The sequence below is a fragment of the Scylla paramamosain genome, chromosome 28, assembly GCF_035594125.1.
Source record: "Scylla paramamosain isolate STU-SP2022 chromosome 28, ASM3559412v1, whole genome shotgun sequence".
Taxonomy (NCBI): Eukaryota; Metazoa; Arthropoda; class Malacostraca; order Decapoda; family Portunidae; genus Scylla; species Scylla paramamosain.
Genome location: NC_087178.1, coordinates 6,635,001 through 6,652,430, shown reverse-complemented (window position 1 = coordinate 6,652,430; position 17,430 = coordinate 6,635,001). Strand labels below are relative to the sequence as shown.

Genomic DNA, 17,430 nt, shown 5'->3' with positions numbered 1-17,430 from the left:
AAACATGCCTTTCTCCAAGGGCAGTTTGTTTGGAGTGTAATTATCATTATTGTCATGGCATCATTTCAGCCAAAGCTGCATGCAGCACACAATTTTTTGTGGCACTCCTGTCTTTCTAGACATCCCCTTAGACCCTTCTGGAGGGGGTCAATAAGGGATATACTAACTTGGGATATGTGAGGCTTACACATCATTAACACTAACATTGATCTGAAATGTGCAAAGAGATTTGACACAATTTCCAGGCAAGTGCGGCAAATATGAGCACTCCCTAATGGGATCAATAGACAACCGAGTAATGACATGTAGAGATGTGACATTTGACAGAAGTTCAAACTGTTAGCCAATGTTTTCACATTTTCATATTAATCCCTTTATTTCATCTCAGCTGAACACTCCCTACACTATGAAACAGCAGTTTGTTTATCGTGCATGCCACTTTCATTGGCAGTGGGGTGTAATACCTCATCAAAGGTTCCGGTAAATTACAAGCAGCAACCTTACACAAGTGGCATTGTGGCCTTCCCTCTCTGCCTTGCAGATCATAACTCTGCCACTCCACAAATCCTCTGAACCTTCACCAGTAACTCAAGACAGGCTGTGCTCATTCATCCACCTTCTCCCTCCTTTCCATTTTTGTCACAATCAGTACTGATTTATTTATTTATTTCATTTTATTTTTATTAAATCAAACACCAGCTTTATGAGGGGGTCTGCCTGTGATGTTGTTAAGTAAACTGTCACTTTATGATTTGTATATAATCAACAAAATATGTTCCATGATAGAAATGCCTATCATTACTTAGAAAGAGGAGTTAATAATGAAAGAAGACTACTGCTGCTTTTAATAATTATCAACAAAATTTTCTGAAGAAATTATATTTTTTTAACCTTTAATACCACTGATAATTAACTAGACATATAGTTTATTAGAGCTATTATAACTTACTACTGAATGAAATCTGTCTTAGTCTAAGAAATGAAGAAATTACATGTTATATTCAAGATACAATATTTTGAACATCATAGTCCAATATTAATGGACAGGTTAATCAGGAAGTATTTTTGAGCTACCACTCCTCAGAATGTATGGCTTAGAACCCTGGTTCACACATACATACACACACAGCAAGTCTGCTCTGTCATGGAGATGAGAAAGTTTGCCCTAGGAACATAACCCAGAGAAACAATATTTGTACATTGAGGAGCATATAAGAACACTCAATTATATTTCTTTACATGAAGCCTTCAGTTAGGCTTAGCTAACTAATTAATCTGAAATATATCTAAAAAAAAAAAAAAAATCTAAAATTCCATATCCCATGCCACTTGATTCAGTGCAAACTGATTGTATGCATGTGGGTAGTAACTATTTTAGGAACTATCAACTACACATTAATATATGAATATGAAATTTGGCATCAGATATATTAGTAAAAGGTATTCCATCCTTAACCAACACACACATCAATCTTGTAGCTAAAATCCACAGCTGTATCTCACTTCATACAGTATATTGCAGACCATCCCTTCATATATTGGAGACTGCTCTGAGTACCCTACTACTAAAGATTCTGTTGAACCTCCCAAGTATCAAGGAAAGTGAAGGTTTCAATCTTCGGTGGTTCAAAGTTGAAGGTAATGCACTACACTGTTGTAGCAAACCAGGTCAGGATGTTAAAAATAAAAGGCAAAGAAAGCCACAGATTAGAGAGTCCAGCTATTTTACAAAGAACAGAAGAATCATATTCTGAGGGAATGAGCAGGATGTTTTAAGAAGCCATGGCACTCTTTCCTTAACAAGTAATTACTTTTGATGAGAACATAATGAGATTCTACAGCATTTCTACCAATACATTTTTCAGTGTACTTCTCAGGTACAAGCAGGTTCACATACTACTTGAACCACTGGTTGTTTGCACATTTAGGCTAGGTTAAGTCATTAGCCAGAACCATGGCAAAATACTGCCATCTGCAGCTGTACCTCCTCAACAGCTAATAAAAAGAACATGAAATGTGGAACTTATTCTAACACTGAAGTTTCTCCGCTCTCACTTAATATTTACTAGCACAAGTTAAAATAATGAGAATAATTCAACCCTACATTACTTGTGCAAAAGCATCATATTTCAAACTTACCTGACACCACACTGACTCAAGACACTGTTCACCCTCCTGCCTCACCTCATTACCGTCCCTCCACTTTCAGTCAGGTTGCCACCTGGCATGTCTCCAAACACTAAAAGCACCCTCATCACCTTTTAACTTATTGAAAAATTATCAATTTTCTTTAATACATATTGTACCTACCACATGACCAAGTTGTACAGTATACTGTCAAATCAGTAACACCTTAACTAACGGCGTATGTGTATGTTTCATACCACTTAAGAAAAGAAGCGTGTCCTGAAGGGCAAAACAAATAATCAAAGTATTTTGTCTTATCAACTCCTCTCCTCTAAATGACTATCTTCACCCTCTCATCACCACAATGTTGCATCTCTTGCTATCTCCTACCACTATTTTCACACTATATGCTCTTCTGATCTTGCTAACTGCATGCCTCCCCTCCTACCACAGCCTTGCTGCACAAGACTTCTCACTTTCTCTCATCCCTATTCTGTTCACTACCCTGATGCAACCAATATTCTCAATTATTCATCCCTTTTTCTGGTAAACTGGAACTCCCTGCCTGCTTCTGTATTTACTCCTTCCTATGACTTAAATTTTTTCAAGATGGAGGTTTCAAGACATTTATCCTCCAATTCTGGATGATCCTTTTGACTTTTTTGGGGGGAATGACATTTTCAGTTGGCCAGTGAACCTCTTACATGAAAAAACAAAACAAACATTTTTGTTTTATGCTCAAAAAAGATTTTGCCACAAGGCACTTCCTGCCTAAGTCCAAAATTTAATAAACACAGAATTAACTGAACGTACTTACACAGGTTAACAAAGTAAATAAGAAACTTTGACATGGCAACAGTCACATGGTCAAAACTTCGAAAAAGTAAATTCTTAACCCAGAAAGTATAAACACTTATGCTAGTACTCTGTAGTGTTCTACTGGGTGAGAATCAACTTAAATTATATTAATTAGCCATCACTTCCACATTCTTACTAAAGTAAGCTCAGTATTATTACAATTATATACAAATATAATTTTAAAAGTAAAACAAAAACTACTGATATACAGCCTTTAGAAATTGTCACCTTTCTCCATGGGTTAATTAACAATATAATGGGGGCTGAGTCAGAAATATCTTTAATGTTTTACTTCTTTGCAAAATTCTAATATTCACTGACTGGCAACTGCCATGTTGCCTGAGTTAGTCTGGAATGTGCAGACAGCAGCCCAAGTAGTGTGGAGAAATGGAGCTTTTCATTCAAAATTAACATGAAAACTGCTTATGTATTTGCCCTCAATGGCAAATTTTAATGCACAGCTTGTGACGGACAGTGACAGCTCATCCTCGAGGTGGATGGATGAATTCCCCTCACACTCACTTCAAGCCAGTCCCATGCCTAATGTATTTAATTCAAGACACTGTAACACAGATATGATTTAATCCTAAAAATGAGAAGGTATTGCAGCTACTGCAGTTACCATAGTAACACCACAATTATTGCAGGAATGAAGGTTAAAGATGTCACAAGGAAATTTATAAATATGAATGTTGTTTTCATATAGCTTCTGTATTATACCATTTGTTGCAGTTCCCTTATTCCTGGGTTACTGACATTTCATTGAGCTACATCAAAGCATACTGCCTGAGCCTCCTTCATTTACTGCAATGCATAAAGAACTTCTAGTCTAACATAAAAGAAAAATTAACCAACCATAGTGCATGAACTTCTGATTGAATATTATGCAAAATTTAGTTAAATTTAGATTGAAAAGTTAATTTCCAATTAAAATTTATCTGTACAAGGAATGATGCAAGACCTAAAAATCTTGACAACATCCCAATCAATAAATGTGCGAACTGCACCAGATGAAAGGCTGCTACTGGAACAAATAGGAACAGGTAGCACAGTCTTGAATATCTTGTGAAAATGAGCAATTGTTCTACATTATGCACCTGACGGAAGTGATGATGCACAATTCCTGAAGCTCAGAACTTATTTGATTTGTAAAATATCTCTGGATTAAATCTGGATAGGGTGCTGATTCTGTACAGAGCAGAGCTTGAGATACACATCAGTGGCTTGTGACTCCCCACCAGGATAGTGCGCTAATCAGCAGCTGCCAGGTTGGTTAGGAGTTGCAATAACTAGGGCATGTCAGCCATATATATATATATATATATATATATATATATATATATATATATATATATATATATATATATATATATATATATATATATATATATATATATATATATATATATATATATACACACACGAGTATCTGAATGGATGAAGCTGATATTATCTGGCCCCAGGAATATTTAGATGATGATCATGTCCTATATGAACAGTAAACATGAGAAAATTCATCAGGTATATGTGAAAAGATCAGCCACAATGAGCATATGCAAGGACTTGGGGAAGACTAATTTCTGACTGCTACTTGAAATGAAAAATTCCATCCTGCAGTGAAACAGCTCACTTGACTGATCCTTTTACATATCCATCACACGCCCTCATGGCTTGAATTTTACAAGCGGGATGTTCTTTGAATTGAGGCACTTATCACATACCCATTCAGCATACACTTCCCCTGTCAATAGGTGATACGCCCCTTCTGTGAGCCCTGTGCATACCCTGAAAAATACACAAGTAAATTATCATAAGCCCATATAAAAAGAGATACCTCATTATCGTATTACTAAAAGAAATAACCAACATGGGATTGTACGAAATGGTAACCAAATGTAAACTCAATAACAAATGAGTAAGAAATACTACTGGTGCTAGGTTCACATAACTTTCCTAATTCATTTATACACATCATTTTCTGTGTCATCTGTGACATGTTCTCTTTCTTGTTTTCCAGTTACCATTGACTGAATGTAACACAAATACAAAGAAAGTAAGTCTAGCTGAGATCTCTACAGAGATGTAATGCAGGACCAAAGCTTCTTACCTGTGGAACCAGAAGTTACAACCAGACTCACAGAGGATTGCCTGGTCATTGTCATGCACCTCCTTGTGGCAGATCCCACACGGGTAGATGGGCGGAGCATTCGGGTTTTGGGGATTGAAGACCATCGGCTGGTCGGGCGGGTAAACCTAAAATTAATGTGTGAATCAGGAACCTACTGGCGGAGACTTTGGTCCAAAATTTTTAGGTGATGAAAGTTACTAAAAATTTTGTTCCAACTCCGCAAGCACGCAAGAGAAAATTAATTTGCTGATGTTAGTGCAGCATTTATTAAATTAGCCTTCAGCTGTATTATGTAGCTTTTAACATTGTAATTTTTTGGTGAAAGAGATTGTACCCATAAATAGACTGTTCCTATAAAACATTTTCATAACAAAAGAATTTGCAATAATTCTACACATTCGTTGCTTGGTAATAATCCTTAAGGAAGAGAAATACAAACAACTAATCTTAGTGGCACCAAGTCCATCCACAACAACAGAAATGCTCAGCTGCAGACTTTCAGTCTCTTCATCACTGCATCAACATTAACAAACTGAATACTTGTACTTTGAAAGCAAAGGCTGATTAAAATAAATTCAATTATGAAAAAGTACAACCAAGTAATATACTGACCTTGCCAGAGCTGACTGGCATGGGTTTAGGTCCCATGTTAGGACCCTGGCCATTATTCATCCCTGGTCCATTGTTCATCCCTGGCCCATTCATGGGAGGCATGGGTCCATTCATCCCTGCCATGCTAGTCATCTGGCTCATGGTGGTCATGGGCATACCAGGCCCAGACATTGAAGTGTTCATGTTCATGCCATTCATGTTGTTCATGTTCATGGGGCCTGACATTGGACCATTCATGGGGCCATTCATAGGACCATTCATTGGCCCATTCATGGGGCCATTCATGGGACTGCTCATAGGACCATTCATTGGACCATTCATGGGTCCACCAGGTCCCATGGGTCCACTCATTGGTCCATTCATGGGACCTCCAGGACCCATTGGTCCACCAGGACCCATGGGCCCATTCATTGGTCCTCCCATTGGTCCACTCATTGGGCCTCCCATTCCCATGTTTTTCATGTTCATATTTGCCATGTAAGACATCCCCATTGGGCCCATTGGACCATGACTCATGGGTCCTGGTCCAGGTCCGGGCCCCGGTCCTGGCCCCGGCCCCATGCTGCTGGAGGATGGTGCTGACACAGAAGGGGAGTCATCAAAGGGGTTGGACGCCACAATTGTGTCACCATAACCTGCAACAACATGGTGTATTAGTTTACATTGGAGACAGCCCAAAAATCTCAAAGCAGATGTACAAGAGGAAAAGTGTCACATTTCTGACGTGATGACATCCAGAAAATAACAAGTTATCTTCTTACGGATGAACCTGAAAACAAATATGAGAGCCATAACTTCAAAGCAAGGTGTCTAGCAGTACTTGAGGTGATGTATTCAACTAATAATAACAGCATGAAAACTGAATCTGACAACTGATACTTTGCTGGGCTGAAGTATTATGTCTCCAAGAGTCTGAGGGAATGTAGTACATGACTGTGGTCTAAGGAAGTGTGAAGCCAGATAGAGAATATTAGAAACTGAATCATCAGTTTAGAAATGTCAGATCAATGAAGAGCTAAGAGTTAAGATGTGTATGCTGCATGGCTGTGACTTAATAGGTGCCTCCAGGAAGAGCTGAAATATGAGACTGGTGACGCAGCAGTAGCCTGTACCAGGTAACAGAGGTTGAAATGGTATCTTGAGCCAATGGGCTAGTATATTGGCATGTCAATTCAAGAATGGTGCAAGACTTACATATAAACTGAAGTTGAACTTATAGAATAACAAAACAAAATAAAATTCTTTCATAGAATCCTAAGCTTGAGATAATTACAAAACAAAACATAAACATTACGAGTAACTAGTGCAAAAAAATACTTACAGAATGGAAGCTCAACTGAATGAAATGCTGCTTTATAAAAAAAGAAAGGCAATTTAATAATAATAATAATAATAATAATTTAATCAATATGGCTTTTGTTTTCACTCTGTCATCTCAAACACAGCCTTGGTTTCCAGCAACATAACCACAACGGTAATCAACGCCTGACTTTAAGCTCAAGTATCATAAAATGTAATTTGGCTTTGTGTGCTTGCGTCAGTAATATAAAATAAAAAAATCTGTTCTGCCTTCATTCAGTCATGTCTTGCCATGCATACACTGTGGTATCCCACTTTCTCACCAGCTGGGAACTTCTTACCAAAGTTATTCCATGACTGGAAGTCTAGGCAAGATTTTCTGGCCAGATGTTCTGTAGACCTGCCACAACCTATAGATTAGACATCTGCAACAGACTGCTCAAGCCTCACCTGAGAGGGGGGGAGGGACCAAGTCATTGCTTGGTGGGGTGGACGGAGGGCCCTGGGCTGTGGGTGGGGGATTAGAGGTACGTCTCTTTTTCTTGGGGTTGTTCGGAGAATCTGGAGAGCCCCCGGTACCTGGCTTGAAGTCAGCAGCCAAGGTACTGTTGTTTGTGACACCTGAAAACAGAGTAAACTTTAGTGTTGATTAAGTTACAGATAAGGTGTGCACAATATTACATGACATTACACAGATGAATGTGCTGTTCTTGTATGGGTGATAATATTAAGAGTGTTGAAGAAAACAGAAATGAGGAGGTGATGTTTGTGCAGATATTTATCTTCACTATGGATTGGTGACACCCTAGTAACACAATGAAAGATCACCGCCACTGTACTCACTGCATATTAAAAAAAAAAAAAAAAGGTGACTAAGAACAAGGGAACTGGGAGGGTGAGCCATGTAATTTAGAAGATCAGCCTTGGAAATATGGTAGAAAATGCTAGCAGAAGATACAACACATGTACATCAGTTTGGGGGAGGCAAGTCATAACACAAAAGGGTGAAGAATGACAATTCACAATAGCGCTCCCGAACAGAAGCATCCAAAATAAGAAAATGGCACAAAAAATGCAACATTGTGTGAGTATGCAAGACTCTGAAGACACCTGAGTTAAAAGAGTTGATGAGGCAATACGATATTAATCCTTTCAATACAAAGAATCAAAATCATCCCAGTTAGTAATCCAAGATAGAAATTATTCCCTTTGTCAACTATCAGCCCTAACAAAACAAAGAATATACAAATCCCACAAGCTACAAAATGACCACGAAGGAGTATACATGTCAGAAACCTGCTAAATGACAGGTAGCAATACAGCACTCCTGACTGGATGGCCTGGCGTCTCTCTGACAATCTTTGACAACCGAGGCCCTGAGGGGAACATACTCTTTCCACGCCTCCCACACCACTCACCTGACTTCTTCTTGGGCATGGTGGTAGTTCAGAAGGCGCCGCACATGCACACCGAGGCCGCAGGGAGGATGGGCTGGGGAGCCTCAGCAGGGTTTGGCTGGGGGCGATTTTTGCAGCAAGGAGCAGAGGCGAGGACACTCCGCAGCCTCTTCCACTCCCTTCTCTTGCTTTTAATTGGTGATACTAAAGGCTGCCGCACGTCTCCTGTCGCCCTACGTACTGCCTCACGCCCTCACGCATGTTTAAGTTAAGATAAATTGCCCGTCACACTCCCAGACGGCAGGAATTGGTTATTTTTGTACTTAGTTATTGTTTGGGGGAATGTTTACAGATGGCAGGAGTGTGGCGGCGCGGGATAGCGGCGCCCTCCCTTGCTAGACAATTTTGTCCTCCTCAGGTTTCTTTATCTTTTTCTTTATAATGTGCGAAATTTTACCGTCATACAAGCAATGTAGTAAATACAAGTATATGTTCACCATTCCTGGCTAAAGGGGACTTAGGTATGTGACTACTTATTGTATCCGTAACACGGGACAAGATCGACGGCTCAGAATATACCGTAGTATTCCCGTGTTGACCGTGTAGTGGTGTGATATCTTTGTTTATTGTTATTGTATATTGTGTAAGATCCTGTTAATTTATGTGGAGTTTTCATGTGTTGCGAAATGATCTACAATCAATAAATACATCTCTATTATTTTCATATCATGCCCACACTTATTGTATTTGTATGTACGGTTCACAACTAACCCCCAATGTATGGAGAGCTGAGGCGAGTGCCTGAGCGACGATAAAGAGGACATGTAATGGAGACCTTTGGATGAAGCAAAGTCATAATATTAAGACAGCCGTCGTGGTTTCAGGTGCACGAGCTCAAACAAGCCAAGATGGTGATATTAATTAAGAGTTGTCCAAATCACAGTGTATAAAGAAGATATGAACATCTAGGAGAGTCAAAGGAAACTGCAGAAAAACTACTCGTTCTGTCGACTGGAACCTTTTGTTAGTGAGGGTGGATTAATTCACGTGGGAGGACGGGTGGATCACGCACCTTTGGCTGCTACAAGTCGATATCCAATCCTTATACTGAGAGATCATCACAAGGTGGTGGATCACGCACCTTTGGCTGCTACAAGTCGATATCCAATCCTTATACTGAGAAATCATCATATCACAAAACTAATTCTGCAAGAGGTGCATGAGGACTTAGCAGGTCACTCGGGACGGGAGCACACTCTAGCCACGTTACGTCACAGTTATTGGATTCCAAACTGTCACAGGCTTCTGAATCAAGTCAACGAAGTCTCGCGTGGTATGCCGTCGCGACAACTGGACACCTGAACTACCTACACCAACAGACATCCCTACTTAAGGACCAAGTGACACCTGTGAGAGCACTATTCTTGTCAGTAAGAGTGGATTGCTTCGCGGACTTGATCAAAGTGGGAAGAAGCAGATTGAAGTTTAGGGAATGCCTCCACGTGCATGACCAGACGAGTTGCGCTCCTAGAGGTGCTGGCATCACTCGATGCTGACACGTTCTTAAAAGCAATCACAAGATTTGGAGCTCGACGAGGCTTGCCGGAGATTATTCGTATAGACAACGGGACAAAAGTGGCTGGAATAGAAAAAGAACTGAAGACGATCATGTAATAGTGAGAGAAGATGCACATGCGTAAGAGACAATCAGCTGCTGGACGATGAGATGTTACACATGTTTTTCTGTGAGCAAGAAGCCATTGTAAAAAGTAGATCGTTCACTCTATTGTCAAACAACCCAAGAGATCTACAGGCATTGATGCAAACGCACCTGCTACGCCACGGAGATACTGAAACCTGTGTCGAAGACACTCAGTCTCAAATGAGGAAGAATGGCATCACCATCCGTAGGGGTGGAGGCACGCTCAGTAACTGCCTAACCTGTTCTAGAGACGATGGCTGCATGAATATGTCCCATCGCTTCGTTAGCTAAAACGAGAATTGACGCCGCGTTGGAATCTCAAGGAAGGAGACCTCGTTATTGCTACTGATGAAATACTGCCTCGGAAATTATGGAGGTTAGCGAGGATCGTCGACACAAAGGTTAGCGACAACAGCTTGGTACGACAGGCAACCATGCAAACCGACGAGGGATTGGTTAAGCGCCCCTCTAACAAACTCTGCTTCCTGGAGCTCTCCTGGGACGAGAGAGAGAGAGAGAGAGAGAGAGAGAGAGAGAGAGAGAGAGAGAGATGTAACTCCTTCAAATGAGGGGCCCATCATATCCCATGTCTTTTGACGGGAGGAATTTTCCTTCTCCCTGCCAGCAATGCAGCAAGGTTGGTCAAGGCTGCCCAATGCCGCTTACGGTGTGGAGCATGAAAACTGAGGTCGTGAAGATAAGAAGCAGAGAAGGTGGAGGAATGAGTCGTGTGGGTGGAGAATGAAAAGATGCCGACCTGTAGGATAGGGCCATAATGAAACCCTTGTGGTGGTGGAGTGTTGTGGGGGCTCACGACACTACCAAAGGCAGAAGGGAAGTCGTCGCCACCACACAGACTTGCGTTCTACACTTACGACTTCCACGCTCATTCACAAAGGTCCCAATAGGTAAGTGCAGTGGATACAGCTTAATGACATTTGTAATAATACTAAGTAGCTGGAAACTATTGATACAAATGTGACTGCAAGATTAATCAATATGCGCTTGTTCAATTTATATGACTGCAGGCTTGACCGGATTCAAACAATACCATGTGCAGCGTTGGGGGTCTTACACCTGTTACGCCGAACTGTCACCAGGCTGCCACAATTTTTTTTCTTAAGGATTATGACAAAATGTGCTTCAAAGACATATTAAAGCCGTGAAAAGTACCATAATGAAGTTAAATATTTCACTAACAATCATTCCAATCCTATTTTTTTTTTTATTTAACTACGTATTAAACAACAAAACTGAAATGGTGGAAACCATTCGGAGTCTCATAACTCTCAATTGCAGTGAAGTGAAGCATTATTAGCAAATTTTCTTGGAGCTGTGATGAAAACTTGTTCTTCAAAATGCAGATATAGTTGAATAAGTATTGTTAATGGATTCATATAAAAAATGTAGGATTACAAAATTTTATTGATGTCAAAGATCAATATACAAAAAACAAAAAGAACATTTTTTTTTCTATCTTTAAAGGAATATTCCTCTCAACTTTGGCTTAAAATAAAAAATATTTATAATCTACTTCAAAAATATGTTATACAACTACTATTTACCTACTTCATAGAAATGGAATCAAATATTAAGAAGGCATTTTACTGTCCATCCTACTTCACTGCAGATTCATCCTCCTCCAGGTCATCAGGTTGATATAGGTTAGGGAGCTTGCCAGTGAGAGGAGGGAATGGATTTTTGGCAGCATCTGGGAGAGGCATGAACATATCCCACATTTCCATAGGCAGTAGTTCTTCCACAAGTGAATTGACAGTCTGTTCTGGGGTAATTATCTTAACCCGCTTCATCACCTTCTCCACATCGCTGGCTTCAATTTGGTTGGAAGTGTCAGAAACCGTGGAAAATATGTCCTTTGTTAAGCTTGACCAAAATATCTCACTGCACTTCACCACCTCTTCCACTGCCGCAGAAGTCACTCGACACTTGGTGAAATGAGTAAACAGTTCCTTGGTGAGTGACCGAGGAAGAGTAGCTGGCAGCTCTGGTGTTTTTGTACCTCTTTTGCGTTTACGTTTTTGTGGAGGCTTAGCTAAGATCTTGCTGGATGATGAGGCTCCAAGAAGACTGGCCAACAATGGTTTGGGTTTAGGGACTGGTGGTGGCACTGGTTTTGTCTTCAGCTGCTCCAGAAACTCCTTCATGGTCATTTGTCTTACTTTGGCTGTAGTAAAGGGAACTGGTGGTTGTACTTTAGGCGTTGGTGTAGTCTTTACCTTCAGAGCGTCTACTGGTGAGGCAGTTGTCATACTCCTATCATTGCCATGAAAGGATAGGTGTACTGGTTCTGAATTCGGGTAATATTCATCTTCACTATCAGAAAGTGGTGCTTCTTCAATAGCATCCTCTGGCAAGACATCTTGAGCAGCACCTTTAGACAAAGAGCCACTCATTCTCCTCTTCTTGTTAGAACTCTCATCTTTTAATTCATCTTCCTCATCACCTCCAGAAACACCTTGTGCTGATTCACCAATCTCTTGGGCGTCATGAGACTCTTCTCCCTCAGGATGTGATGATGCCCCACTTGTGTCTTCAATTTGAGGACTCACCAAAACAGATGTTACATTCTTTCCAACACTCCTTCTTGACACTGTGGGTGTGGTGGTGGCTGTGACCTCACCCACACTCTTCCTCTGTGATGGTCTTTTGGGTGTGCTAGTGGCAGTGACCTCAGCTACACTCATCTGTGATGACCTTGTTGGTGTGATGGTGGCAGTGATCTCACCCACACTCTTCCTCTGTGATGACCTTGTTGGTGTGGTGGTGGCAGTGACCTCATCCACACTCTTCCTCTGTGATGACCTTGTGGGTGTGATGGTGGCAGTGACCTCACCCACACTCTTCTGTGCAGATCTTGTGGGTGTGGTGGTTGCAGTGACCTCACCCACACTCTTCCTCTGTGCTGATCTTGTGGGTGTGATGGTAGCAGTGACCTCAGCCACATTTTTCTGTGATGATCTTGTGGGTGTGATAGTGGCAGTGACCTCACCCACAATTTTCCTCTGTGCTGACCTTTTGGGTGTGGTGGTGGCAGTGACCTCAGCCACACTCTTCTGTGATGACCTTGTGGGTATGACCTCACCCACACTCTTCCTCTGTGCTGATCTTGTGAGCATGGGTGTGGGTGTGATGACTTCACTCACAGGCTTCAGTTGACCTGCAGGAGTACCTTTAAGATCTATTGGTGCATCTTCCTCCTGCACATTTAGCAGGCCTTGGCTTGCTTCAGGTTCTTCTTGGTGAATAAATGTTGCAGAAATTCTGTTAACCATGTCATGAGCTGAGAAATTAGCTTCACGTAAAGTGTCTGTTGTAAAGGTATCATCATCCCTGAAGCTTAAAGGAGGGGGGATAAAATCATTACTCATGTCCTGGGATGTCTTGTTATTTAATTCTTGTGAGGCTTCAGGTGATACTGCTGGGGATTCTGCAGAGGAAGGAGCCTGCAAGTCTGGAGCATCCAAAGCATCTTCAGCACTTGCAATAGTTTGTGGATCAGTGAACTTTTGTTTTGTTGGTAAAAGTTCAATTATAGAAGGAAGATTTAATTTACGAGACTTAATCTGATTGCTAAACCTAACCTTGGTCTTCTCTATGTTTAAATGAGAGTCATCCTTTTCTGATATAAAAGAATATGATCCATCAGCTAAAGAGGAAACATCAGCAGAAACATCAGATATAATTTTTTCTGCTCCTGCTACAGGTGATGCAGTGCTTAGTAGGCTGACCTTTGACTTGTTTCCTGCTGCATTTGCTTCTATAGCGGGGTGTGTACTTTGAGTCTGTGGCTCATCAGGCTGGATTTCCTGAGCTAAGATATTGGTAGTGTCAGCAGCCTTCTCCCCAGACTTTCCTTTCTCACTTATGGATGCTATAGTAGTGTTAGTTGATGGGAGACCTCTCTTCTTACTTTTCTTTTTTGCAGGAGGTTTGGGCACCACTTCAGCTGGAACTGATGCATCTTCCAACTTCTTCTTCTTCCTCTTCTGCCATTTTGCTGCTTTCTCCATATCAAAACTTGTGATCAGGGAGGAAGATGAGTCACTATCTTGAGCAACAATGTTGGCATATGTTTGATTGGCACCTTGAATAACACTTGCATTAAGGGTCTGGTCCATAAAAGATGAAGACTGTTTTGCCTGCTGGCGGAGAACTTCACGAGACATGCTTTGCTCTCCTGGAAAAACAATGAAGTATTTAGTAGACAGGAACAAACTATCTTGGATGTTTATCAGAATACATCATACATTTAAATAAATTTGTACCTTTGCATCACAGTATAAAGTGGTTCAGGTACACACTTTCTTTACTTTTAAGCATGGAAGTACAACAGCTTTGCTTTTACTTTATGATGTAGAAGAAATATATCAATGAGTAAATAGGAGGTGCCTTTAACTACCACTAATGAGGTTACAAATACTGTCAGAGAGTTATTTGAGAAGTTGGACATGCTTCCTGACAATGATCTTACCTTTGCTTATTCTGGTGGATCTTCTCTTCTTGGCACCACTCTGAGTCTCCTGAGTGGAGGCATTCTTTGCTCCAGCTCCTCGGGTTCTGAAGGGAATCGGAGTTTCCTGCACATCTGCCACTGCCATGAAGCGGCGCAAGAGTGTGCGAGGCGTGGCGCCATCCTTCAGGAAGTCCAGCGAGTCATCCATATTTCTGCTACTGTGACTTCACTGCTGTTGAAGTTTGAGAATATTAGTACTTATATACTTGTATAAGATGTAGTGAATGTAATGCTCCCTTTAAACACAGTGAAGTTTGAGAATATTAGTACTTATATACTTGTATAAGATGTAGTGAATGTAATGCTCCCTTTAAACAAAGTTGAAACACTGAGAAACCAACCAAAAGGCAGAACAATCTGACCATGGAAGGACATCAGCAGATGCTAACCTTGGAGGGATACTCAAGGTAAACACAAGTCCAACATTTTACCAGTTATGATACAGGACATGATTGCCACAACTCTGGAATTTGGTCTGCCTTGACTACAGTATCACAACTTACATGGCCTGGTGCTGCAGTAGTTAGCACCCCCTATTCAGTACATGGAGATCCTGGGTTCAATTCCCAGGTCAGGTTAGGGGTCTTTGGGCAGACCCCTTTGTTGTGTAACCCCTGTTCACCTAGCAGTGATTAGGTACCTGGTGTAAGTTGGGAGTTGTGACCCACTGCTTATGGGGGAGAAACAAACTCCTGAAAAATACATGGAATGGCCTGATCATCCCAGTCCTCGTCTTCCAGATTGTCGTAGGATTAATGTGTAATGTGCAATAACATAAATCAAAGATCTCTTCAGAAACACAGTATCGTGTATTCTGCCTCTTGGTCAATAAACCTGCAGTTATTATGAACTATCAATGTTACAACTTGCTGCCTCACTACATCTAAATTGGGAATTTAATCATAAGGTTTCACTGCAAAATTAACAAGGAAATTTATTATTTTCACACAGCCACATATTTGTTCTGCTTATGCATACTCTTAAGCCTTTTTAATATTTTTATATAGTAATATATTCTTGAATGTCAGGTAAATGCATCCTTAATATCTTAGACCCCAGTGCAAACTGTGGACTGGGAGAAGTTATATATGACATTAGACTCAATTATTAAATACCCTTCACTGTCTGCCATGAAGAGGTTGTTACATAGCAGTTACTGAGTTTTATGGAAATACTTGTGACCTTGACCTACAAATTTCAAGGCAGTGACTATTTCTGAGCAAAAATATGATGCTTTCTTAAATCGTGATCTACACAATGAAATGCTTAGCAATGAAATTAATAAATCTAAACCTAAGTTAGCTCTCAGATGGTAAGGCTAATATTATTTCAGTATCATCCCATTATTTTCATTAGAATACTGCTACAGTCATATTAATCTAAAACCAATGAATTTTACCTCCAATCTTCTTTTTTCAACCCATTTTTAGAATAGAATATTAATGTAGTTAGCAATATGTTTGTTTGGTTAGGTTAGGTTAGTTTAGGTTAGTTTACTTACATTAGGTTAGTTTAATTTGGATAGGTTAGTCTGGTTAGGTTAGGTAAGATTAGGTTGGTTTGGTTAGATTAGGTTAGTTTCATTAGGTTGGGTTAGGTGATGGTGATGGTGGTGGTGGTGCCATCCAAATGGCGGCCACGGGCAAGCACCAGCTAGTCCTCTTATGGGGAACATTATGAGTGTTATTACAATGTGCTACTTACTTATGAGGGCAAAACTATTTTTTTCAGGTAGATCTCAGTTTTGTATTAACTTGCTTTCTGCTTTTACCGCAAAACGTTTGTTTCTGATGGGGACTGGGGTGGGGTGGGGGTAAAAACTAAAAACTAATGACTTGCAGGAAAAAACAAAACTTTCACTCAAAACAGGCAAAAAATAAATAAATAATAATAATAGTAATAATTATATATATATATATATATATATATATATATATATATATATATATATATATATATATATATATATATATATATATATATATATATATATATATATAATAAAATATAGTTTTGTATGGAAGAGAGACTAGTGCAAGAGTGAAAATTTACCTATTGGAGAACCACATAGAAGCATTTCAGAACCACACAGCGGCAGATATTAGAGAACCACACAGTTGCAAATATTAGAGAACCACATGGTTGCACTTCAGAACCACAGTTGCAAATATTAGAGAAACACACAGTTGCACTTCAGAACCACGCAGTTGCATTTCAGAACCCCACAGCTGCAGATATTAAGAGAATCCCACAGCTGCATATATTAAAGAACCACACAATTGCATATATTAGAGAACCACACAGTTGCACTTCAGAACCACACAGTTGCATTTCAGAACCACAGTTGCAGATATTAGAGAACCACACAGTTGCAAATATTAGAGCCACAGTTGCGTATCCCAAGCTGACCACACGGAAAATATTGACATAACATTACTAGGTCAAGTTAGGCTAGGTTTAGGTTCAGTTCATTCATTTCACAGCAACCTTCCACTGAATCTATCACAATAAAAAATAAACCTCTATTTACCCAGAAATAAATGATCACTCCGGAAATTTGTTGGCTGTTATTTTCACACTACCCCAACACAGTACTGAACTAATGCTGCATATATCAGACACCCATACACTTGTTATTTATTTATTTTTCAGTAATGTTTTGGTAATAAACAGTGACTGGTGGCTGAGAAGGTAAGACATCATTTGTTCTTTATCATAAACTAAAACAAAGCTGCTAACTAGTTCAGGAAACCTTACCATATACTATAGCAAA

At 40.1% G+C, this 17,430-nt stretch overlaps 3 protein-coding genes across 11 annotated transcripts in view; 1 reads left to right on the top strand and 2 right to left on the bottom strand.

Annotated features, from left to right (window-relative positions):
- Window positions 1–17,430, top strand: part of LOC135114822 (uncharacterized) — a 30,640-nt gene that overhangs the window by 2,676 nt on the left and 10,534 nt on the right. The window lies entirely within an intron of this gene.
- Window positions 834–8,980, bottom strand: LOC135114826 (protein pygopus-like). Of its 2 annotated transcripts, none has more exons than XM_064030947.1 (5): window positions 8,443–8,980; window positions 7,475–7,645; window positions 5,726–6,360; window positions 5,093–5,220; window positions 834–4,770 (listed from the first exon to the last, which is right to left on the bottom strand). In XM_064030947.1, the coding sequence occupies exons 1-5, from the start codon at window positions 8,459–8,461 to the stop codon at window positions 4,650–4,652; spliced, it is 1,074 nt and encodes a 357-aa protein (XP_063887017.1). In that variant the 5' UTR covers window positions 8,462–8,980; the 3' UTR covers window positions 834–4,649. The 2 variants fall into 2 exon arrangements, with proteins under 2 accessions (XP_063887017.1, XP_063887016.1); XM_064030946.1 differs by having other exon boundaries at window positions 5,093–5,238; window positions 8,443–8,965.
- Window positions 11,531–17,430, bottom strand: part of LOC135114820 (mucin-2-like) — a 6,394-nt gene continuing 494 nt past the window's right edge. For 2 of the 8 annotated variants that reach the window (XM_064030930.1, XM_064030929.1), the window contains exons 2-4: window positions 15,161–15,349; window positions 14,616–14,829; window positions 11,531–14,321 (exon numbers count right to left, since the gene is read on the bottom strand). In XM_064030930.1, the coding sequence (XP_063887000.1) occupies window positions 11,740–14,321; window positions 14,616–14,805 (2,772 nt within the window). In that variant the 5' untranslated portion in view covers window positions 14,806–14,829; window positions 15,161–15,349 and the 3' untranslated portion in view covers window positions 11,531–11,739. Of the gene's footprint in view, window positions 14,322–14,615; window positions 14,830–15,160; window positions 15,350–17,414 lie in introns of all 8 variants that reach the window. The other 6 variants (XM_064030927.1, XM_064030932.1, XM_064030931.1 and 3 more) reach the window with 6 other exon arrangements.